Source organism: Glycine max, chromosome 7, assembly GCF_000004515.6.
Source record: "Glycine max cultivar Williams 82 chromosome 7, Glycine_max_v4.0, whole genome shotgun sequence".
Classification (NCBI taxonomy): Eukaryota; Viridiplantae; Streptophyta; class Magnoliopsida; order Fabales; family Fabaceae; genus Glycine; species Glycine max.
The window spans coordinates 1,793,300-1,818,779 of NC_038243.2; the positions used below are offsets into that span (position 1 = coordinate 1,793,300).

At 30.2% G+C, this 25,480-nt stretch overlaps 2 protein-coding genes across 4 annotated transcripts; both read left to right on the forward strand.

The window, feature by feature from the left end:
- The first annotated feature begins 263 nt into the window (after positions 1–263).
- LOC100808847 (V-type proton ATPase subunit D) lies at positions 264–4,191 on the forward strand. Of its 3 annotated transcripts, none has more exons than XR_415031.3 (3): positions 356–516; positions 619–1,526; positions 3,647–4,191. XR_415031.3 is itself a non-coding variant. In XM_003530219.5 (2 exons), exon 2 carries the CDS (start codon positions 654–656, stop codon positions 1,428–1,430), a length of 777 nt encoding a protein of 258 aa, XP_003530267.1. In that variant the 5' UTR covers positions 264–516; positions 619–653; the 3' UTR covers positions 1,431–1,683. The 3 variants fall into 3 exon arrangements, 1 of the variants encoding a protein (XP_003530267.1); XR_415032.3 differs by having other exon boundaries at positions 3,657–4,191; XM_003530219.5 differs by lacking the exon at positions 3,647–4,191 and having other exon boundaries at positions 264–516; positions 619–1,683.
- A 9,461-nt stretch (positions 4,192–13,652) lies between these two features.
- Positions 13,653–15,980, forward strand: LOC100812424 (CBL-interacting serine/threonine-protein kinase 25). The gene has a single exon (XM_014777667.2). It carries the CDS (start codon positions 14,411–14,413, stop codon positions 15,734–15,736), a length of 1,326 nt encoding a protein of 441 aa, XP_014633153.1. The 5' UTR covers positions 13,653–14,410; the 3' UTR covers positions 15,737–15,980.
- The last annotated feature ends 9,500 nt before the right edge of the window (positions 15,981–25,480 follow it).

A 25,480-nucleotide genomic window follows, 5' to 3' on the forward strand; every position in this document is an offset into this window, starting at 1 on the left:
AATCGTGATTTCGTTGTGTTAGACAAATTATTATACAACGGAATCATGGTTCTATTGTGTTACATGAGGGACGAACTTGTAACACAACAAAATTTCAATTTCATTGTGTTACAAATATGTTATACAACGGAATTATAATTTCATTGTGTAACGAAAATCCTAAAAAAAAATTATGATTATGTTATGTTTATGAAAACAGAAAGAAAAAAAAAAACCCTTCAACAACAATGAAAGATAGGGAAAAAGGTAAGAGGCAGAGGATAATGAATTGTGAAGAAAGGGAAGGAAAATAAAATATTTTGGATAGGATGGAAAAGGATAATTTGACTCTTGGTCCGAATTTGGAAGGTTCCCAAACAAAAACGGAAGCAGCTTAAGCCAATAATTGAAAGCCCATTCCATTATTCCCAACCCAAAAAAACAAAACCATTTGATCCAACAGACACACTCCCTCTCTCTCTTGATCATTCTCTCTCAGTGCTCTCGATCTCCATCTGCAACTTCCTTGTCTGACAGGTACATTATTTACACCTTCAAATCATTTTAATTTAATTTAATCCTCCGTTTCAATTTTCTCCGTTTAACGAACGCGAATTTGCATTGGTTTTGATCGATCAGATCCTGTGTTCCGGAGAAAGGAAAGGAAAGGAAAGATGTCGGGGCAAACGCAGCGTCTGAACGTGGTCCCCACCGTGACGATGCTGGGAGTGGTGAAGGCCCGATTGGTCGGCGCCACGCGCGGCCACGCGCTCCTGAAGAAGAAGAGCGACGCGCTCACGGTGCAGTTCCGCCAGATCCTGAAGAAGATCGTCTCCACAAAAGAATCCATGGGCGACATCATGAAAACGTCGTCGTTCGCGCTTACCGAGGCCAAGTACGTCGCCGGCGACAACATCAAGCACGTCGTCCTCGAGAATGTGAAAGAGGCCTCCCTCCGCGTCCGCTCGCGCCAGGAGAATGTCGCCGGCGTGAAGCTCCCGAAGTTCGACTACACCGCCGACGCCGACGCCACGAAAAACGACCTCACCGGACTCGCACGCGGCGGGCAGCAGGTGCAGCAGTGCCGCGCCGCGTACATAAAGGCCATCGAGGTGCTCGTCGAACTTGCGTCCCTTCAAACATCGTTTCTGACTCTGGATGAGGCCATCAAGACCACGAATCGTAGGGTTAACGCTCTGGAAAACGTGGTGAAGCCGCGGTTGGAGAACACGATTAGTTACATCAAGGGAGAGCTGGACGAGCTGGAGAGGGAGGATTTCTTCAGGCTGAAGAAGATTCAGGGGTATAAGAAGAGGGAGATTGAGAGGCAGATGCTGCAGCAGAACAACTCCAAGCTTGACACTAATCTCCCTTTGCGCAAAGGTCTTTCCTACAATTCTGCTCACAACTTGTTGTCTGTGGGTGACAAAGATGAGGATATCATTTTCTGAATGTGCTGCTGCTGCTGCTGCTGATGGGTGAGACTGAGACTACTCTGCTATTGTTTAGGTCTCAGTTGAGTGTATCATGAATAAAGGATGATACTGGTTAGTATATGTTTATTTATTTCTTTGTTCATTTAATTCAGACATTCATCGTTTTTAAGTATGTGATCTTATGGAAGATTTTTGAAGTTTTTGTGATTAGCTGTATTTTCGTTTCGAAATATATTACATCTCAAAAGAGTTATGAGACTTGTGGAAAGAAAGGCATATTTTTTGAAGTTACCTTTTGAGAATAGTTATTACTTTAGCTTATCATCACTTATATCTGTATATCAATGACGGCAGATGTTTTAAATTTTGGTTCGGTATGAAGAATGGGTTTATAGATATGCTCTTTAGAATAAGAAAGGTTAAGGTTTTGTTTTCAGGGCTTCAGATATTTTAATTTTTTTGTCTTGTTTAATTACATGTCATTAGTTGGATTTTTTTTTGCTGGTTTAGTGATACATTTCCGAAAGATTTTGGTGACCACTGGTCAGAGAGACTTACTAAGATAATTTTGTTTAATGCAAGAAAAATGTAATGATCTCTTTTAAAATTAAGTGATAAATTGGTGAAAAATGAAAACTCTCCTTCGATCAATTCTTGTACAGTTGAGTTTATATACACGACCACAACAAAACCCAACTACCTAGTCTAAATGTAACCAAATGAAAACCGAAATCACTAACTTAACTAATGATAGTTAGTTTAGCCATGCTTAATAATCCACTCAAGTAGAGAGGCAGATATATACTGTTACCAACTCGGACAATGAGGTCTGGATTTTGCAGCTGGAAGGGATTTGACAAGAAGATCTGCCAATTGATTTGGTGTTTTCATGCGAACTAGTTTAAGAAAGCAACATGTTCCCAGATAAAATGGCAATTGATGTCTACTTGTTTAGATCTCTCATGATGTCCAGGATTTGATTCTAAGTGAATAGCTGATTGGCTGTCATGAAACACTATTTTTTTTAGGATTGTAATACCAAAGTTGGGCAGAAGTTATCTGAGCCACAGCAGCTCACAAGTCACTCCAACAGATGAATGTGGGACTATTGGTTGTTTATTGGATTTCCAGGACACTAGGGGTTGGCCTAGGAAGACAGAACCCTATGGTAGATCTCCTTGTGTGTGGGCAATTGCCCCAATTAGCATAAAGCAAATGCCATGAGGTTGAATCCTAACTGAGTTGGAAATAGAAGTCGTTGGATTGGAGCACTATTCAAGTGGTGAAGGACATGATGGACAGCCTGTAAGTGGTAGATCACTTGGATCTTGGAGCAAACATAAACTCACCAATTTTCTTGACCATGCATGTGATGTCAACTTTGAGGTCATTAAGTACATTAAACTACCAATCTATCTTCTCTATAAAGATAAATCTTCTAATAGATCACCAGCATCCCATTAAATTGGAGGTTGGGATCTATAGACAACGACACTGGTTTTGTTTAGCCCCTAGGAAGCCTGTATATATTCCAGTAGAGAAACGGTGTGCATTGGCATAGAGAAATGCCTTTGGTTAAAGAATTTTAGGTCCCCAAGAGAGCCTTGAGCTTGAACAAATTTTGGAGTAATGCTGAATCTCTGTCAAATTGTATTTATTTGGGCCAGCCAGGATTGTTTATATCTTTGGAAATTTGAGGTAAGCTAGGAAAACCACCAGTGGATAGACCAGAACCAACAGTGAATAGGAAGTAGTCACTTTTAGATTAGGTGAAACCATTGTTAAGCCAGGTATGGAGATCTTATGAAACCATTGTCTCAAAGCTTGTCTGAGACCATAATTGGGCTTCTGTAACCTGCAAATCAGCAGCCTCCCTTTAAGTGGACGTCCCAATGATCTTGTAAACAAGTTATAGCGTAAGGATAATGTATCCACAAAGCACTAAATGATATTAAGTTGATATGAAAAATGGGTATGTATAGGACTTCATGTAAAATACGATCAGGGGTCAATTGAACTATGCCAATAACCACTGGCAGAGATAGGATTTTTAAAACCATTTGGTAGAGTGATACATTTGTTTTGGAAAGGTGTATGAGAGTGAAAATTGAATATATGACATGACAAGAAGCACCGGAGTCTAAACCATTTATAATTATGTGCTGGAAAAGAAAAGATGTTAGTAGGCAGAACAAGACCAGTATTCTGTGGGTCTAATACTTGGTTCTCAGAATTTTGCAGAGAAGCTTGAACCAATTGAGATTGTGGCAAAGCAAGAAGCTGCTCATGGTGTTGAGGAGTTAACTGCGGGGCTGGGCAGATGGAAACAAACCATAACTATGATCAGAAAGGTGATTGGTTTTGCTGGTGGATCTGTATTACTTATAACCAGGTGAAATCTGTGTAATTTGCAACATTTATCCTCGATGTTTCCAAGGATGTCTCACAATGAGTACAAATAGGTCTATCTTTCTTCGTGCCTTTGGGTTTTTGATCTTGACCATACTTGGATGAAGAAGACACAACAAATGCAAGTTGTGATTCTTGCTGAGTCGTTCCAAGCTAACGTAGTTTTTCTTCTTGGATCAATGGATCACAACAAATGGTGGGAATCAGTTCCATCATGAGGCTCTGAAATCGAAATTGGGAGATTGATCCATCCAATCCTATAAAGAAGCAAATTTAGATACTCTGTATCCAAATTATCTAACAAAGTTTTGACTTCGCCACAGGTGCAATTATGCACTCGACCAAATTCCCACCAATTCTTCCCAAATGCCTTCCAGCTTAGTAAAGTACTAACTATTAAGTAACTGATAAAAAAAGTATTAACTATTAAGTAACTATTAACTATTAAGCATAGAGTTCCCTCTTCAGTTGAAAAATGCGATGACCAGTTTGCTGCTCAAATTCACGAATATCTGGCAAGATTGCATTGTAGATGAGGAATAAATCACACTAGCTGTGATTGCTTTAGTGTTGCGATTCCAATAAACTGGCGACTTTGTTGTTGCGATTCCAATAAAAACTATTTTCTGTTTTCATCCTAATGATTAGATGGAACTTACCAATCTTTATTTTCTGTTTCCATACCTATTTTTTTTATTAAAAATATTATTATCTTGGTTGGAGATGGAAGGAGTCAGTTAACTGGAATCAATTCGGACCTGCAGTCTTGGGTTAATAGGGCAAAGACCAATTATCCGTTCATGTGCAAAGGTAATATGATTTAATGGTATAGGTTTATAGTTTTTATTTTTCACAATAACAAGATAACAAGAGTTCTCACTGTATTTAGTCCCTTTTCTCTTAACATAGCTGAAAAGAGTTCTAACTGGGCCCATCGTAACTTGGGCCTTATTGTTAACCAGTATTTTTTTTTAACTCTCTTTAAGGACAGCAAACTGTTGCCCCAAAAGGATACATAACCAGTTCGCCTCATTATATGGAATGATAATTTCTTAGTATGTGCTTCCTAATTAAGACGTTCCTTACATTATTCCATTTGATTGTGTGTCACCTTACCTATGTAAAAAAGGTTATTAAAAATGAGATATAGTGTGATTTACAACATTGAAATGATATGCATTAAATAATTCAGAATCAGATTTCTTTGTTGTTTCAAGAACACTTTAGGTCTTTATTAATTGAAAGTTTTTCAAGGAAAACAAAAAAGAAAGTACTTTGAAAATCATGAGGCAGTAGAACCTGGTTTTTGTTAATTGTATTTCACTCAAGAATTTCGATGCCAAGCCACATCGCTCATGTGATGTGGTACTTAAACCATTGGGCAAGTCGAAGTAGCTAACCTGTGGGATAACTAAGGACAGTGATAAACTTTTAACCTTGTCTTTGAAATATGTAGTTAAAAATTTGATTCTCAAATCTATGTATTGGAGACTCTATGTAGAGATGACTGATAAGGATTAACTGCGTCATAGTCGATATATTTTTTCTTTCTTTCAAAAGTAAAAAACGTGCCCTCAACTTTGTTTATAGGCCACTGTAGTTACACATTTTATTTTTATTTTCCTCACTGCAATTCAAGTTTTCTTTAACTCGGAGAGTTCCCAGGCGTTTAAACCGAATCTATTATTCCCATGGAATTACGTAGCATCTTCTATTTTTGACTTTGTAATATCAAATATGGAAATGGTGTTACAGATTGAACGTAGGTTCACTTAGATCGATGTGAATGCAATGTCGTTTAAGACTTTCCCATATATAAAGGAAATTTATAAACACAAACGGAGTAACCTTCCTACAAGTTTGGTCAAAATGTACTTCCGTTCCGAAAAGCTTCCCCCTTCTTTCATATATAATAATGTGTGGATACTATTACATATGATTTATGTCACGTTGATCATACGTGATTCTCAATATCTCCGTATAACCATCATACAATATTTAAATCAGTGATGTTCAGCGTTAATCTATCGAGGTATAATTTTCGAAATGAATTTCTATTTTTGTGAGCCAAACCCTGATGATGTACTTAAAGGGATTTCGACGCTTAAACTCAACATATACAAGATATAAATAGTGTAAAAAAAATTATATATATATATATATCTTAGACCTTTTTAGCCTATTTATATTGTCATATTTAAATTGTCATCACACTAATCCCTCAAATATTTTGTCACTAAATTATCTTTCAAAAACTTGTTATGTCATTAAATTCGTTTCTTAAAAAAAATAAGATGTCATTAAATTAATCTCTCAAATATATAAATGTCGTTAATTATATTAATTTTATAAAAGACCAATAATAAAAAAATTAATTTAACGATAAAATAAATCTTCAAAGGGTTATTTGAATAACTATTTTTTTGAATAAATTAATGTTATATAGTATAACTTTAAAATTTCTAATGAGAATTTTGTAACAATTTCGTCCAAAGAGACATGAAGAAATAGATGGTCGTGGACTTTATATTGGTTGTGGTTGTGGTTCTCAGATTTCTAAAGAGATGAGATGAGAGGGTGGCAATGCGTATGACGTTGACGTCCTTGTCGTTTTTTAATTGCTTTCAAATCAGAACTGCCCAATGCGGTGCCCGGAAAGGGGTCGGAATCTATGGACTGCCTTTGGGAAAATCGCCAAAACCATGCATTCATTTGATATTGTTTGCATTTTTAAAAAAAAAATATATCAGTTTTTTGTTTGCATGTTTAAAATAGAAAAATTAAGGGATAATTTAGTTTGAGAAAATGTTTTTCTTTCTTCTTACTTTTCTTTTTTTAAAAAAATGTATCAAAATGAAAATAAACTAATAACAACTGCGTTTGTTACTTTGGAAATAAACTTTTAAAAATAGAAAACAAATATTTTTTCTAAATAAAAATTTTTGTTCATTCATTTAAATTCGTCAATGACAATCACCTGGGTTATATATATATATATATATATATATTGATTTTTTATTTAGAATTCGAATTTATCACTTTAATTTTCATGTCAATGAAAAAACGAGATAAACAAATAAAATCAATAGTTTTCAAGATTAAGAATTAAAAAAGATTAAAAAAATAGAGATTAAATTAACTAACACTTACAATTTTAGAACTAATTTGAGAGTTTACTGAAAAATTTAATAAAGCTATACTCAAACATTTATTCAGTAAATCTTAGACACTCTTTTTTCTTAATAACATTTTTTTCAATACAAATTTTGTAAATGTAAATGCAAATGCTGAATCGTGTGATATCATTTTGATAAGTGTGTATATCAAAGTTTAGATAAATTGAATAATTATAAATATATTTTTTAGCCAATATTTATTTATGTTTAAAAAATATATTGTACATTAAAACAAAATTAATTACTGGAGTATCAAATAACTTTAAAACATGTAATTTCTTTTATATTTGATCTACTTAATAAAAACATTTCAACAAATGATCTGATAATGAAATTTGAAGTCTATAATACCATGAAAATTAAAATTGGACTTATATATAATTTAATTTCTGTGAAAAAATTAAAGACGAACAATTTAGATTTTTTCACCCCAATAATGCAAATAAAATAAATATTTATCCAAATAATAAATAGTTATCCAGGAACCGATTTTCCTAACGTGAACTGTACTATTTTTTCAGAAATTAATTTCAATTCGTGTTCGTGGGAAATTGATTTCTAAATTAGGTTTTTTTAAAAAAACTCATTTCAAATGATAATTGAGTTTTTTTTTTCTGTTTTTAAAATTTATTTTCTATTTTTTTTCTTACATTTTTTTAAAAATTAACTGTTTTTTGTTTTACTAATTTATATATATTAATTTATAAAAAATATAATTTATCTAGAATAGCATTTAAGAAAATACATATATTTAAGTGATCTAATTTTTTTACTTAAACAAATTAAATAAATAAAATATGTTCAATTTTAATATAGAATAAATATAACAATAAAATTAATATTTTTAATTCATAAATCTGGAACTTGTTTTCCTTAAAGAAACTTGATGAATGATTTGCTTTAACTTTTGTTTCTGTTTCTATTATTTTTTTTTGCCTAAATATGTTTATATTAAATTAAGCGAACCTAAAAATAATAAAAAGATCAAGATAAAACAAAACAAACAGAGAACTAATTAAATTTCATATATAACGAATAATTATACTTTTTTGTAGGAATGAATAATTACAATGTAGTGAAATGAAATAAGTGATTTAGTGAATAATTAAAGTTATTTAGTGAAAATAAAAAGTGATTTGAATTATCCAACATAATAAAATAACAATGAAATATTAAGAAAAAAGTGTAAAAATTATACAAAATTTCATTTAACAGCTTATGGAATTTTTTTTTCTATACTAGCACATAGATAATTAAAAAGAAAAAAAATAAAGAAATAAAAAACCAAAACAAAAAACTCAGTTCTGAACTGAATTTTAAAAAGAAATCTTAGTTTAAAAATCAATCAATAAGAAATCAATTTTTAAATTAAGACAAAAAAATAACACTGTTAAAAAATTGGTTCTTCAAGGAAACGATTTATTAACATGAACAATATTTTATATTATTGGAATAAATATTTTTAAATTGTATTATTTAGATAAATGTTTATTTATTTTTGTATTATTTAGATGAAAAAATCCAATAATTTATGCAATGATTATATTAGTTCTACACTTTTTTCATTCAGTGACAATGAATTTCATCTATAAATAGCCAATTAAATCTTATCTGAGACATAGGATTATAGGAATAGTGAAGAAACAAAGGGTCAACTCCATATATGCTCTGCCTTAGCCTACTTTTCCCTCAAGCTATTTCTGTCTCGTGATTGTTCTGATGAACCCTATTTTGTTCCTTTGTTCGGCATATCTTATCTCAAATCTTTAATTCATGTTACAATTCCTATTCTTCTATCTACTTTGAAGCCAATTTGGGCAAAAAAAAATGTATAAAACTCATTTTCACTAAATCAGGTGATCCGTTATTGACATATTGGGACTTACTCTGCCCAAGTTGTTTCTTGGATTATCATTCATGAAAGTGAAATTTGTTATCTGTGCCAATGTTGAATTGTAGTTTTTTTAACGATAGTGACGCCAAACTGTTGAATCATACAAAAATATAACACATTTTTACATTTTAAGTATTATTTTTTGGGTACATTTTCACATTCTATGTATCAATATTGAAAATTTAAATATATTAATATATAACTTTTGTTTAAAGAATTATTGGATTTTTAATATTCTTCTAAAAAAAATTGTTAATCACGTGTTTTTTCTTTGGAATTAATCATGTATGGTTAAAGATTGGCTATATATACATCCTTTTATTCTTCACTTTTTTTCACTCTAAATTCGATCGATCATCATAAAAATTATAAATGGATCTTTAATATTGTGATTTGATGTGTGTTTGTGATAAAACTGAAAGAAAGATAAACTTATAGTTTTACGTGTGTGTTTTACTTTGTACTAAAACTTTTAAGTAAGTGAAACCATTATTTTAATCATTTAAAGATAATAGTTTTGCTGTTTTCAATAAAATTTAAAAATAAAAAAGAGTTTGATAGAAATTATGTTGCCAATAATCTATCACTCCTCCTAAAAAGAATCGGAGAGGATACTTTAGTTTTGCTGTTTGTACATTTCATGTGTTATAATTAGCTTAATTTCTATTAATAAAACTTAATTTCCCTATAAAAAAAACTTGATATGTTAGTTATTTTATTTTTCTTTTTTCTTGTTTTAATGTTTCTACGGATACTAAGTAATATTGTATTTGCATTGTCTGTGTGTCTGTACTCTGTACATAAAAGTGCAAGTGTTAGCCACAAAAAATAAAATAAAAAGTGTAAGTGTTACATCTAATAGTTCGTTATTTATAGTTTCCAAATAAAAGTATTTTTATTTTAAATTTCTTAATAATATCTTTAACATATGTGTTAGCATTTTTTTTTTTGAATAAGTTAAATTTGTTCACGGTAGTTAGTAAAGAGAGTGAGAAGGAATTAATGGCTTGGTTTGATATATTTTCCTTTATATTGAATAACATGGTTGAGGCGACTGAATGATGGCTGCGTTTATTATGTACAATAATATTACTAGAATTGGGAAAGGAAAAATCAACTACGTATAGTAATAGAGTTTACTTAAAATAACAGTAGAGTTGCATTATTTACTATACCCAAAAAGAGAATTGTATTATTAATACATTCACTCATACAACATTTTATACAATAATACATTGATATTATTATATTTTTTATTGATAAATATTAGTTATTAATTATTAATTTTTTTTATCAGTGAGAATAAGATTATCAAACTCGAAAGTCTATATAGATTCATAAAAATTCTATAGACTCAACTCACATACTTAGAAAAGTTTACTTTATATTAAAATAACAACAAAATATATATAAATAATATATCAATCAAACATTTCAACAACATAATTAAGTAAAATAATAAATCATAAATTTTACAATACATATCTAATCAAATTTAATAGTGCATAATTATTAGATAATAACTTACGGAAGTGATAATAACAGTAGAACATTTCAATTGAGGATTTGATGTTGTTGGAGGTGATGATTCTTCGATTCAAGAACAACATGTCAAATGAAGGTATATTGAACCTTAAACACACAAAAATACAACCTAAAATGATTTGTGTTTTGGTTTTTTTTTTTTAATTTGTTGACTTGATAGTAAACTCAAAGTCTATCAAGATGACTTAAAGGAGAGTTTGCACATGATTCAACTAGTTAAAAATAAGTGAATTTATAAAAGTTAACTCAAGAATTTGATAACTATGAATCCAGAATCTTTTTCTTGCTTCCCTTTTCTTTTATCATCAAATCAAACTTATAATTTTCAATATTGTTGTGTCTATATTTCTTAATTGCATCATTATATTTCTTCTCTCTCTTATAAGAAGATAAGGTTGTACTTAATTTGAGTGTTTTTTGTTTTTATCTTAAAAAAATAGGAGAAAAAATACGTTTTCTTTGTATTTTTAAAAATGGATCCAAAACTAAAAATAATAAATTAACTTTTTCAGTCTTTTTTAATAAAATTGCAATTACACTTTAGAATACTTTTTTTTCGATATATGTTTTCTAAATCTTAAAAATTTCAAAAATAAATTATTTTTAGAAAATAAAAAAAAAAACAAAAAATAGAGATAAAGCTAAGCACAGTCTAATTTGTTGTATGAGTTTGTTGTTATACAAATATCATTTCTCATGTCAATAATTCCTGATAACCAAGCTAAATGGTTCTGTATATGGCCATGGAAAATTGAAAACGATGGCCACACAGATGAGGGATTGATACCAATTCTCCACAGCCATTCATGTCAAACCTATATATATCTACCTGCTTTATAGTATATTGAAGAACAATGTTATGTGGGCATTGGCATTGGAATTAGACTTGGACAAGAATCCAAGCCACACTCGATCATTGGCTTTAGCTTTATGCCTTAATATTAGCTGTAATCGACTCAAACGCACGTCAGCAGGAGTCCCACGCTTCTCTACCCTTGACCTAGGTTTCAAACCACGTTTGGATTTTTTTAGAAAGATAACGGCGCCCATTTATCATTATTAACGTGTGGTGGGATGTCTAACTAATTAATTGCGATCTTCTAGTATTAACATTTTTTTATTCCATTCCATATATTATGTGATTTTTTTAATTTGAGAGGACCATATACTATGTGCTACTATATTTAAACAAAATATAAGAAGAAGAAAAATTACTTAATTGATTCATATAAATTGTTTAGGAGACTTCTTTTTAATTAGTACATACACCGAAAGTTTAGATATATAATGAACTAAATGGTAAGAGTAAACCTCCACTTTATATATGTGTTATACTAATAAGTTTGCCTTAGATTACTGTGTTGGAATAACTTATATTTAAAGAAAATCGAAACGTGAATATAAATATTAAGCTTAATGTTTATATTAATAGTATGATAGTTTGTTGATTTCGTAGTGTTTGCTGCACTCATACTTCTTTGATGATTTGACAAGATATCAGCAAACCATAATGCCAAAGAGAGGAATTGTGGCAGTAAGATTTATTACGTTAATAGATATTTTTTTTAGTATAAAAAGTTAATATATGTTATAAACATATCAAATATTAATATAATATTACTAGTATAGATACATGATTAGTTTTTTTCCAAAACACTCGACCATTTTCTTAAATTGATTGATGAATGATCGTAATTTTTTTTATCACTCTACTTATTTATTAGGACAACATTTTCAAGGATCAACTCAATAATATTTTACCTTTCAATTAATCATTAACCCTGCTAACTTTAACCGGGAACCCACAAACTTTATGAAAACAAATGACCATTATTCCAATCCAACCACGGATCTGATACTCTGTTTGGTTAAGAAAAAAGAAAAAAGAATGAAACACAGGAGAGAGAATACAGACAAATGATCAGATACATTGCTTTTTCGAGATAAGAAATATGCATTGCTTAGGTGAATAGATATTGAAATCATATATTTGAAATAAGAATAAAAAAATATTAAAATTTTTAGTCATTTATTTGATTATGTAAAAAAATAAAATAGAATATTTTTACAGACAATTTTATCATTTAACAGCTACGTTTTTGGCACAGAATAAATAAAACAAACAAATAATTTATGTATAATGCTCATATAATATAAAAGTTTTTCACATTCATTTAATTTATAGATTGTTATTTCAGAAGAAAGAAGCGCCGCCCTATCTCCCTCTTTGAATGGCACCGAGTTGGGTTACTTTTTTAAATAAATAAAACGCCATCCTATCTTCAGGTTCATTTATTTAAGAATAGTAACACTAAACATAAAGAGTTCAAAAGTAAGATCATATATAATGTAGGATGGCGAATGCCAATTTGGCGACACCCAAGGAACAAATTAAAATAAGATAAATTTAATAAATTATAAGACACAATCATAGAAAAAATTTAATGAAGAGAGAATCATCCTTAAAAAAATTAAGATATGAATATAATTACTTTTGCTGACTAGTTTGTTCTATTTTTACATATTAATTAATAAATTAAATATAAATAAAACTATTATTATATTCATAGATTTTTATATTACAATAAATATCATTCAATCATGATTTTAATTGATTGATAATGTATTATTTTTAACGCTAACAATATATAGAAATTTTAAATTATTATATTTTATGGTTGCAAATTAATCATACTATTATGTTATATTTAATTTAGTTAAATATTTTATAATTAAGATATGAATTTTTTTAAAATATTTTTTATTAGAATAAACGTTAGATATTTAATATTTTTGCAATTAACTTTAATATTAAAATAACAATTTTATGTTACTAATTTGTTAAAATTAAGAAGATGCTGATTAAAAATATGAGTATGAATACGTTGATATTCATAAGTAGGAATGAATACTAAAAAAAAATGCTATTTACAAAATAAGTATGAAGTTATAAATGACTTTTCTTTAAATATGGGTATGAAAATAAGTACAAACGTTAGTAATTTTTAATTGGGAAGAGGGTAGACCGTCTAATTCTTATTAGAAAGTCTTGAATTTTATATATAAGATTAATAATAAAATTGAGTAGTTATAAAATCAACAAGTAAGTTTTAAAAACTTTTAAAGAGTTACTACTTTAACCAACAATAATTTATACAAATAATAATAATTTGTGTCTTGAATCAAGTTATTTAAATCAAGTGATTCAGGATGATAAGAAAAAATTAAATTATATGAATGTGATAGATAATTTATTTTTTTATATAAAATTTAAATGAACACCTCATTATTATTATATATAAAAGAAAAAAAAATACAAATTGGATTGCAATAATGATTACAACAAAACCTAACGGCGCTCAGTAGGAACTTGGGAACCAATTGGCTTATATCCCCAAGACGTGATGTAGGCAAGTTGATCCAATTTTGGCTTCCCCGAATATTTCATCTTCTATTATTAATTCACAAAATACTCAGCAACAGAACAGTAACCACATCTCTCTTTCTTCACTTTCTTAAACCTCTTCTCCACATCTTTCTAGACACACACCCCAACCCAAACAAATTATCCCCTTCATTTTTTTTCTTCTTTCAAACGTTACACCGCATAACTTGCTCATCTAGAACTGAACACCCTTATCCTCTTCCAAATCCCGCTGCTACCTTTTCCTTATATACTATAGAAATCTCTATCTACTCATTCCCATCACACACCATCTTGTTCCTACCAGTCCCACTGGGTATTCTTTTTTACTTTGCATCTTCTTCATCATACATGCATGATGAAGATTTTCAACCCCTCTGAATGCTTTCTTCGGAACGTGGTATGTCCATCCGATACCATCTTCCTGAAAAGCATCAATCTTTCCCATCTGGGTGTTTCCCATCTCTACCTATTCAGAATGTCCATTCTCTCCTGGCCCAATTAGCAGCTACACTACACCCCAATACAACACTATACTTCTTCTCCTATGGATCCACAAAACCAACACCCCCCTAACCCGAGAAGCATTATCTTCAACAAGTACGAGATGGGGCGGGTCCTGGGGCAAGGAAACTTCGCCAAAGTCTACCACGCCCGAAACCTCAACACCAACGAGAGCGTCGCCATCAAAGTCATCAAGAAAGAGAAGCTCAAGAAAGAGCGACTCGTGAAGCAGATCAAGCGCGAGGTGTCGGTGATGAGACTCGTCCGCCATCCCCACATCGTTGAACTCAAGGAAGTCATGGCCACAAAGGGAAAAATCTTCCTCGTCATGGAATACGTTAAAGGCGGTGAACTCTTCGCCAAAGTCAACAAAGGAAAACTCACCGAAGATCTCGCCAGAAAGTACTTCCAACAACTCATCAGCGCCGTCGACTTCTGTCACAGCCGCGGCGTCACCCACCGCGACCTCAAGCCGGAGAATCTCCTCTTAGACCAAAACGAAGACCTCAAAGTCTCCGACTTCGGACTCTCCACGCTGCCGGAGCAGCGCCGCGCCGACGGCATGCTCGTAACCCCGTGTGGGACCCCTGCTTACGTTGCACCCGAGGTCTTAAAGAAAAAAGGTTACGACGGTTCAAAGGCCGATTTATGGTCCTGTGGGGTAATCCTCTTCGCTTTGCTTTGTGGCTATTTACCCTTCCAAGGTGAGAACGTTATGAGAATTTACCGAAAGGCTTTCAGAGCTGAATATGAATTCCCAGAATGGATTTCTCCGCAGGCCAAGAATCTTATTTCGAATCTCCTCGTTGCTGATCCTGGCAAGAGGTATTCCATTCCTGATATAATGAGGGATCCTTGGTTTCAAGTTGGGTTCATGAGGCCAATCGCGTTTTCTATTAAGGAGTCTTACGTTGAAGACAACATTGATTTCGACGATGTGGAGAACAACCAGGAGGAGGAGGTTACAATGAGGAAACCTGCCAGGCCGTTTTACAACGCGTTCGAGATAATATCGTCCTTGTCGCACGGCTTTGATCTTAGGAGTTTGTTTGAGACGAGGAAGCGGTCGCCGTCGATGTTCATATGCAAGTTTTCGGCTTCGGCGGTGTTGGCGAAGGTGGAGGCGGTGGCGAAGAAGCTGAACTTTAGGGTGACGGGGAAGAAGGAGTTTGTGGTGAGGATGCAGGGGACGGAGGAGGGGAGGAAGGGGAAGCTGGCGATGACGGTGGAGGTTTTCGAGGTGGCGCCGGAGGTGGCGGTGGCGGAGTTTACTAAGTCTGCCGGAGATACGTTGGAGTATGTTAAGTTCTGTGAGGAGCAAGTGAGGCCTTCCCTCAAAGACATTGTTTGGAGCTGGCAGGGTGATTGATACTAATAATAACTCCAACAGTAGTTACTAAGTCATTTCTCATTTCTGTGTCTTTTTTTTTTATAGTACTAGTACTTTCTATGATCCATCATGGTCGTGGTTTAATTTAGTTTGTCTTTGATTTGCTTAATTTGATTTCATACATACTATGTAAATTTGGACTGTGGAGTTTGTGACGGTGTTTGATTTGAATATACTACACTACAGTAGTATATATATATACTAGCAAAAATAATCCCGCAAATCATGGAAAAGTGAAAACATTGTTGTTCACTTTACAGCACTAGTCTTGGTTTTTTATTAGAGTTTCAGTTGGCTGGCTCCAATTAACAGAATATGATTGATGTTCACCAAAACGAAAAATGATTGGTGGAGGTGATGACCGATTCAGGGGTTTGGTTTGATCGTAGTTGGTGGTTAATTGGGTCCCTCGTGTAGTGTTATTAAAAGTTTGATGGGTATTTTGGGAGAAATTTTGAAAGGCTAACTGTGTTAGCGGAAACAAGATGTTGTTGAGATTTAAAAGGCAAACTATTTGATTAAACAGCCAGAAAACGTGGAAATCCCGATTAATCATATCGTAACATCAACTTTAAAAAATAAGTACAAATCGTTTACACAAATCAATCATCCAAATCAGTTTTAAAAAACAAACTAAGCTTGCTTCAGCGCTTCTCGGTGCTCCAAATCAGTTTTACATGTTTGTTGTTTCCTTACATATGCATTGGTTTTCAATTTCAATTTATTCACGACAGTCATCAACTCATCATGAATTTGAAAATATAATTTACACATGCGTAAGTTATCTTCTCTAGAGATACTCATTTGATCAAACTAGAGCAAATTATTTGATGCTTTTGAAGGTTGATGTGATAAAAGAACAAGCAACGCTATTTACATTGCCGTAATTTAAGACGTTTAACTGTTGCTCTTTTTGTTGGAGATAAAGTCATTTGATCAAATTAAAGCAAATTGTTTTAAAAGTAAAATGTTATTAAAAGCAAGGTGTGCACCTTATTTTTTAGCAGTAAAAAAAGGACCATGATCTTTTGCAGATAGAGGGCGTTAACGTTTCTAGCAGTGGAAGATCTTACTTGGGTAGATGATTCGCACTTATTTTTGGAAATTAATTTTTAATTATTTGATTAGTTGTGGTTTTCTCCTTTTTGGCTGTTAAATCGATTAGTTTGTTTCTTAAATCTCAAAACATTTGATTTCCTCCAACACCGGTAAGTATCTTTTAAGCTATATATCTCATGATTATTACCTTATTAACCGGGATCAAAACTGATGTGAAGATTTAAGATCACTTAATAATTTTTCATATTTTGGAAGGTGGGGTAGATTGCTTCCAAATTATTTTAAAAGAGATTTGGAAGGGCTGGAATTGGACCATGGAGCATAAGAAAGACCAAGTGGGCACCAACATTAGTGTGATGTTAGACTTGAATCCATTAATCTCTCTTTGATCCAGTGGATGAAAATAGAAGAAAAAGATTTAAATTAAAGTAAAATATAGAATATGTGAGATTCATACGAGATTGGTTTTTTTCTTATTTTTTTCCCTACCAAACACAAGTTTAATTCTGTAAAAAAAAAAACACAAGCTTAAGGTTTTCAATTTCAGAAAAATGTTTTTTTAAATGCATTCAAAAAAATGTAGTTATAAGAAGAGATTTTATCTAAAAATTTATTGCACTTAATCTTGAAAAAAAAAAGTGATTGCACTTGGATTCTTAATAAATTTTAGGATTTGATTTTTGACTTTTGAATGAAGTTACAATCAGAATACTATTATTTTATTTAAAATGGGCCGATTCAACAAATAAAATTAGTTGAATGTCAAATCAAAATTTAAATAAAAGTTAATTATATTTGACAAAAAAATAATTATTAATTATACTAAAATAAGATTTTAATAAAAGAGATTAATTATTAATAAAATTAATAAATATATGACTTAAAATATTTTTTATACTTATAAAATCATTTATTTTGATTTTATTACCCCAACTATTTTTTTAATTATATTATCTGACATTTGTTTATGCTTGATTTTAATATTTATTGTTGGTAAAATGTTAGAGTAAATTTAGATAATAAAATCAAAATAAATCATTTTATAGGTACAAATGACATGTTTAAATCTAAATAATTTGTATATGTTAATTACCGAATTTCAGTTCAATTAGATTAAGTTGGTGCGTGTTTGGATTGCCCTTATACATGAAGAACTGTACCACCCTACTTGGAGCAGTGATGGATACCAACCAAACACAAGGTACACTGGAGGGCACGAGACACACTTTCTTATCATGGCATGCCATCTAACTTAGATATTTTAAGTACTTAACAATTAAAAATTAATATATTAAATTTATTTTTTAAAAAATATATTTTATAAATTGAATACTATGTGTTAGACTATAAATAAATTGAATTATGAATGAATTATTTTACTTTGATTGTTAAATTTTTATTCAAGTTCGTTTATCTAACAATAAGATTATTTTATAGTTAGAATTAATTATTTATATAAATTAAATTTAAATTTTATAAACTTGATATTTAATATTTACATATATATATATATAAAATTTAAGTAACTGTAATTCATTTGGTGTATTTATTTAAATATTGTAATTTTGTATATAGTCATTTCATATATTAATCATTTACTTAATGTTAATTTTCAAGATTCATATTCTGAATAAATGATTACAATTTTTTAAAAATATATTTATAATTTAGGAATACTTTATTTGTCAACATAAAATTATTTTTTAAATATAAAATTAATAAATAGAACTTTAATTGAAGAAAAATGTAAAAAAGAGTTAAAGCCAAAAACAAATTAATTAGTGAGTCAAGTTTTAAGTTTTGGAAATTTTAATTAAATTAAATTAAATTTGAAAAAATAATTATGTCAAATTTAAATACTAATTAAGAATCATGGATACCCCTGTTATGCATCCCAAATTAGGGGTTTGTTGAAATTTGTGTTGGCACCATTTTTTTGTCAAATACGTTGATTGAGAATTTGAAGGGGTAAATTATGACCTTCGGCTCATAATCATAGATTCATAAATTCATAATCCACTTACGTCAAAGAGCATGGACCAACAAGGTTGGAAAAGGGTAAATTGAAAGACATGCAAGCTAAGGCTTGGGATTTTCTACGGTTTAATCATTGTTAATTATTATTATAGTATTTAGGTTGTGCCCTTTTTGCAGTTCTGTCCCCCTGCTGTATAAGTTTTAACCAAAATAATCCAATGGGTAAACTGCCCTTGCTGTCTATGTGATCCATCTTTCGTGGTGCCAGTTTAACATCTCGAAAGGACATTGAATGTAAAAAAATATTTGATAAACATCTCATATATTATTTTACATTTTAAAAAATATAAATATAATAAAATTTATGATGTAATAAAAGAAGAGATAAAAAAATATAAAATATTAATAAAATATTTAAAATAAAGAATGTTTTACATATTATTATTTTTAATTCTATTTTTTTTTCCAATAAAATGGATATTAGGCAGTGCCAGTGGAGGAAACATTAGGAGGTGTCCCTTTTGAGAAAAGGCTCGAGTGCGAATGGTGTTTGTACCCTGTACACAAAAAAACACTAACAAGTACCAACAGTGGTTGTATATATCAAGATTTATGGGACCTCCACAACATAGGACGTACCATCAGCTGACTCGGATCATACTCAGTTTTGTCAAAATGAGGCTCCAAATGCCCTCTGACAGTGGATATTTCAACAGCTCATTCAAATCTTTCTCATGCTCAACTTGTCAAGTTGCCTATAAATAGACATTAAAATATATTATGATGCATTTTTTCCACGACACTAGCCTCTCACCTAAATACATAATTAATCCCTTGGTGAGAGAACTATATTATCGATAAACTCAATTCATATCATATGATTAGGTGAATGCATGTCATATGCTTAAGTTGAAAAAGTTATTCCCTAAAAAAAAATGAGAAAGTTATCTAAAATATATTGAAGATGATCATGTTAATTATTACTTAATTACACATAACGACTTTTATCACTATATATATATATTTTTGTTCATCTTCTTAATTCTTCACTATTAATTGTACACAATTTTATATTTGAGTTACAAATCATGTCAATTAATTAATTGCGTTATTTACAAAATAAGAACTTCCATCTGTGTGGTACTCTCACAAGAGGCAGGTTACGTAAGTGGGGATGCATAGCTCACTGATTATCCACTCAAACTATTTTTTCTCTCCCCAGCTTGATGTTTGACACATTATATTATGCCTTCCTTTGTATAAAATTCATCGACCGAGAAATATTTATAATAGTGAATTCGATTATTCAAAAAAGTTGGGTTATATTGTTTGAATTAGATTATTACAATGAGTGGAAAGGGTTATAATGAAATAGTTGTGTTGCTTAAAAAATATAACAAATTATAAGACAGAAGTCTATATATATCTTGAGGTTTCTGTCAAAGGCAAGCACATATATTATAATGCTGTATGATTGTAGTAACCACTAAGTCAAATGAATGAATTTCTTTGGGTAAGAGAAATACAAAGAAAATAAAGAGCACCCAATTCGGAAATTCGATCGGTGTGACAATCCCACTCGCCAATAAGTTATAAATTATAATATTATATGAATGTAATAATTATTCAATCGAATAAATGAATTTCTTTTATTTGGGGAAGAGAAATACAAAGAAAAGAACATCCAATTTGGAAATTTTAATCAGTGTTGCCACACGCCAATCATATTGCTTAATGGTTGATTCTGGGCTTGCTAATGCGTAGTCCTTTCAAGCTAATCGTGATCATTATGTATTGCTTGTCTTGGTTGTTTCCAGAGTTGAAGATTAAAAACGAACACATACAAAACAATTATGTGAGGATTAAAATGTGAATTTTACACCTTTCTTGCACATAATTAAGATCTTAAAAAACAAAGTGGTTAAGTCAAACCGCGGCATGTGTGAGAGAAGTGTATATCAAAATCTAAAGGAGAGGGAATAGTTTTTCTTTTCTTTATTTTTCTTAATAGAGGGGACCTAAGCCCAACTAAAAGATAACGATGAGAGCTAGCAAGCCTGAGGAAAATAAAATGAATGTAACAAAAAAAAAAGAAAGAGTAGCATCAAACTATATAGGAACATATAATTGACTTGGGCACGAGACAATCTAAACTTCGCCATAACATCTGTCGGTCGATATATTGGCTTCACAATAAATATGACTCCATCATTAATTGCAAAAACTACACCCTTATCTCTAAAGGCTGTTATATGTATATATATATATATATATATATATATATATATATATATATATATATATATATATATATATTCGGGACTAAAACGTAGCACGTATGAGATTTGAAACACCCTTGTCTAAGAAGTATATATAATTGCCTGAATTCAAAGGAAATCTGATTCAACAATAATGTTATAAAAACCGGCTGGCAAGCAATATGAATTCCATGGAGGATTCCTAGAGTTCAACATTAAGAACCGTATATTCCTCCAAGTACGAAAAGTAAGCCAAAACTAACTAATACTTCTACTTTTTAAAATTTAATATAATATATATTAAGCAATATATAACAAAATAACATAATATTCATTTCATAACATTAAAATAAAAGTTAAGCGTTACTTTTAAGTATGTATTAAACCAATACAAAGCTTTTTGTCTTAAGATATTATACGTATTAGGATTAGAATCTTATATACTACTAAAACTAACTATTATTTTTTTCTTTCTTTTCTAACGTACTTTGTTGCATTTTTTTATTTCTTTAATATACAGAAGGTTTACATATAGTTTGTTATTACTCAAAGTTTCTCTTGTCTGAACCCAGAATTAGTCTCACATTGTTTTACTTTAAAGTTATTGATAAAAAGTTTTACTCAAAGAAGCCTCTCTGCAGATTCCACGTCGTTAAAAATGGATTATGTGCTGGCTTTCAGTAATCAGCACCATCGTTAAAATAGACTGTGTGCACGCATTAGTGGCATATATATATATATATATTTAAAGGTTTAGTTCATTAGTTTGACAATTGATCGAGTCCTGTATGTATTGGTAATAAAAGTGCACTTCTCATACTATAAAGAAAACGACAAAGATAAACATGTGATGAGTATACTCGATGCCAAATGATCTATTATAGAATGATTTTTAACTAGTTTTACAGGTTTAAGAACAGTTCTATATAATTGGACTATTTTATGGTCTATTATATCAATAAGTCGTGATTTTAATCGGTGATTATTTTTATTCAGTAGTTGACATGCGATGATAATTAACTTAGTGACAAAGCCGTGCTATGATATAGGAATATCATCATGATTGTTTAATATCTGTAAAATATTTGGATTTTTTTTGTTAACATGTTTCGATCGATTGATACATACTGTAATTTTGTTTAACATATTCTGCATGTGATAAACTTGTCTATATGGTTATTGGTTGTTTCCGTAAAATATTTTTTACCAATTAATTGATTTTTCTTATTAGTTAATTTCTTAGATTATTAATTGCTTTTACCTTGATATTTATAACCGTAATGAATAAATCTGTCAAATAATCCTTGAGATAAAACACTCATTGATTACTTAATCTAGGAAATTCCTTACTTTAATTTGACAAAATCTAGAAAGTTAAAATTTAAAAAATAAAAAAGTAATAATAAAGGAAGGAAATTAATTAAAAAGAGTTAATACGTAATACTACTGTTAATAATTATTAACTAACATACATATATAACAAAATATATTTAATTAATATAATAAATAATAGGTTATAACTTATGAATTTCATATATTTAGATACGTATGTAAGACAATCTCTGCCGTATTTGCGTAAGTCAAATATGTAGCTTGTTGCATTATTACGATCTCATACACGCCGTGCTGAAAACAAAACAAATTGATAGAATCAGTGTGATGTGAAATTTAAAATCATCATGCATAAAAAATATTCATAATTGATACTTTTTCAAACTAATGGAATTGTATTCTTCTTTCCTTTTTCTCTTAATTTGTTAACTGGATGTTGCTGTTGAGTCCAAGATGTTGACACTGCTTGGAATGAATTAACATGCAATCTTATAGGGATGATGGAATGAATGGTAGGTGGATTAGTTGAACAAACAAAAATTTGCCACATAGCTAGCAGGCTTGGGGATCTTCTGGATCCCTTGTGTGATTGGTAACTTGAAGGAGTTCTCCAGATAACTTGGGAGTAACATATTGGATAATGGAGACTAGAAATGTCCATGTGTCCCTATCTCTTTTGGCTATTATTTGCCCTTATCCTGATAATATTGCTTCCTGACATGCCATTCAACTCGGAGGGAAAATTGAAAATTGTCATTTTCTTAAATTAGGACAGTTTTCTTTTAGTAGTATATAACTGACTCAAACATGTATTTATTAAGATTTTTTTATGGATAAATATTAGTTAATTAATTTTTTAAAAAATATTAGTTAGTAGATTGGAATCTATAATCTCTTTTTTTCTTCTTCTTCTTTCACCCTTAAACTCTCTTCTTTAGCCCTCAAACATGCATTTATTAAGATTTTAAGTTATAAACATTATAAAAATTAAAAGAGTATTTTAATATTTTAATTTTTCACTCACTTATAAATTGCTTTATCAAATAGAAAATAGACTCACATATTTAATGAACATAAATATAATTTAATAAGAATTAGTATATAAAGAACAAAGTGATATGTTGTTAACATTTATCTCTTTCCCCTGTACATTGACAAAGTATTTGATAAATATGTAATAAATAAGCTCTTACTACGTGACAACTCGAGAATGATAGTAGCTTAGTAGTTTTATTTAAGAATTTAATTAAAATTTACTAATAATAACAAAGTTTGTCAACATATTTTAGACTGATGTTCAATCATAAAATTTTATGTATAATAAGATTTTGTTTTTATAATAATTACTTTAAAAGACATATATGATATAATTTCTATTTAGTTAAAAAAATTTAAAAATCTTAGGATCAAATGTATTTCTGCCTTTAACCAAAAATAGAATAATCTAAATCATCAAATCTTTACAATAAGATTGTACTATGAAAATTAAATTAATAGAAATCTGTGGAACACTGTTGATCACAAGAACACTGAAACCTATAATGGTATTACAAAGCTAGTTCATCACTTGGATTTGGGCTCGCTAAATTTGCATGCCAGGATTGCTTTTGGGCCACCTGATGGACCTGTCAGCTTCCCGCATTGCATTCTAGGCAATTACTTAACGCATAGTGTGTTTGCTTTGGTGCATTAAATAATTACCTGCATTATAGTTAGAAGAACAAAAAAACAAAGCATTTCCTTTGTTCTTTGTTGAGAAGGGTCAGAGTCCAAAGATTAGATTAAACTAGATACAGGCTCGTTAATTATCGTTTGAATATGACTTGTTTTTCAATTTAAGGTATGAGCTAACTCTTTTTTTTTTTTTTAAGAGATGAGTTAACTTATTCATTTGACATAGATTTTTTTTAAATTATACACATATAATTTTGGTTGATTAAAAAAAAAAAAATCAAAGCACTAGTATGCCGCAGGCCAGCAGGGTTATCTTTCCCTGATCTGATAAATAGGTTTTTCAGTTTTTTATTTCCCCTTTTTCGATATATGAAATATGAAGCTTTTCAAAGCACGTGCAGCAGGGTAGTTCACCTAAGCCAATTTGGTATAAACTAATAATATCTTATTCGCTTAGTCTACTAATAAATTCCTTGAACGGGTATTGTGTCTACGTGAAATAATATGAACTGATATTAGATGTTAATTTGATATATAACTTTTTATAAACATTAACAGTTATCAATATACTAATTATATTGAAATAAGCTTTTATGGAATAAATGCAGAACACGCATTTTATATAATTTAAAAATTGATCAATACTTTATCATAATATTTTATTTTAATTTGTAGCATTCTATTTAAAGTACAATCAATTTTTTTAATAACAAATCACATGTTTATGAATGTTTAAATTATTTAATAATATATATTGTCGCCAGGATAATATTCTATAATTTATCAGTTTAATTGATAAATTTAGTATTTATAAAAATATATATTAAAAGTATAATTAACCAAGAGCAATTTCTCAATATTTAATGTAGTATAATCCGATATATTACAAATATATAGATTAATCTAATCCTATACTAAATAACACTATCTTCATAGTTTACAATATTTAGTGTTAGAAGCCAAACACAATTTTTCAATTGAGTATCATGTCTCACTCGGATAGTTGACTTCTTCAAAAACAAATTAGCCGAGATTAAGAAATAAAATAGAAGGAGGAGATGGCGATCGACTGCAACAAACAATGAATAGCAGCACGTAAATAAGATATTAATAGGTGCTGTTACTTTATGCCTAAAAAGAAGGTGCTGTTACTTTAATTATATTACATAAACAATACATATTTCTCACACTTGAAGTGCCATAAGTATGATTTAAACTATTTAATTCGCTCAAATTTTAATGATCGACGGAAAAAAAAGCATTATAATGACAACGTATATACACACAAATCAATAATTTTTTTTCATCGGACATAAAAATTACGACAACAAAAAAACACCTTATTCCTTTTCATAAACCTTTTTTTTCCACAAGAACGTGCAAAATACTTGTTGACTTATTCCATATTTTTTTTAATTATCTA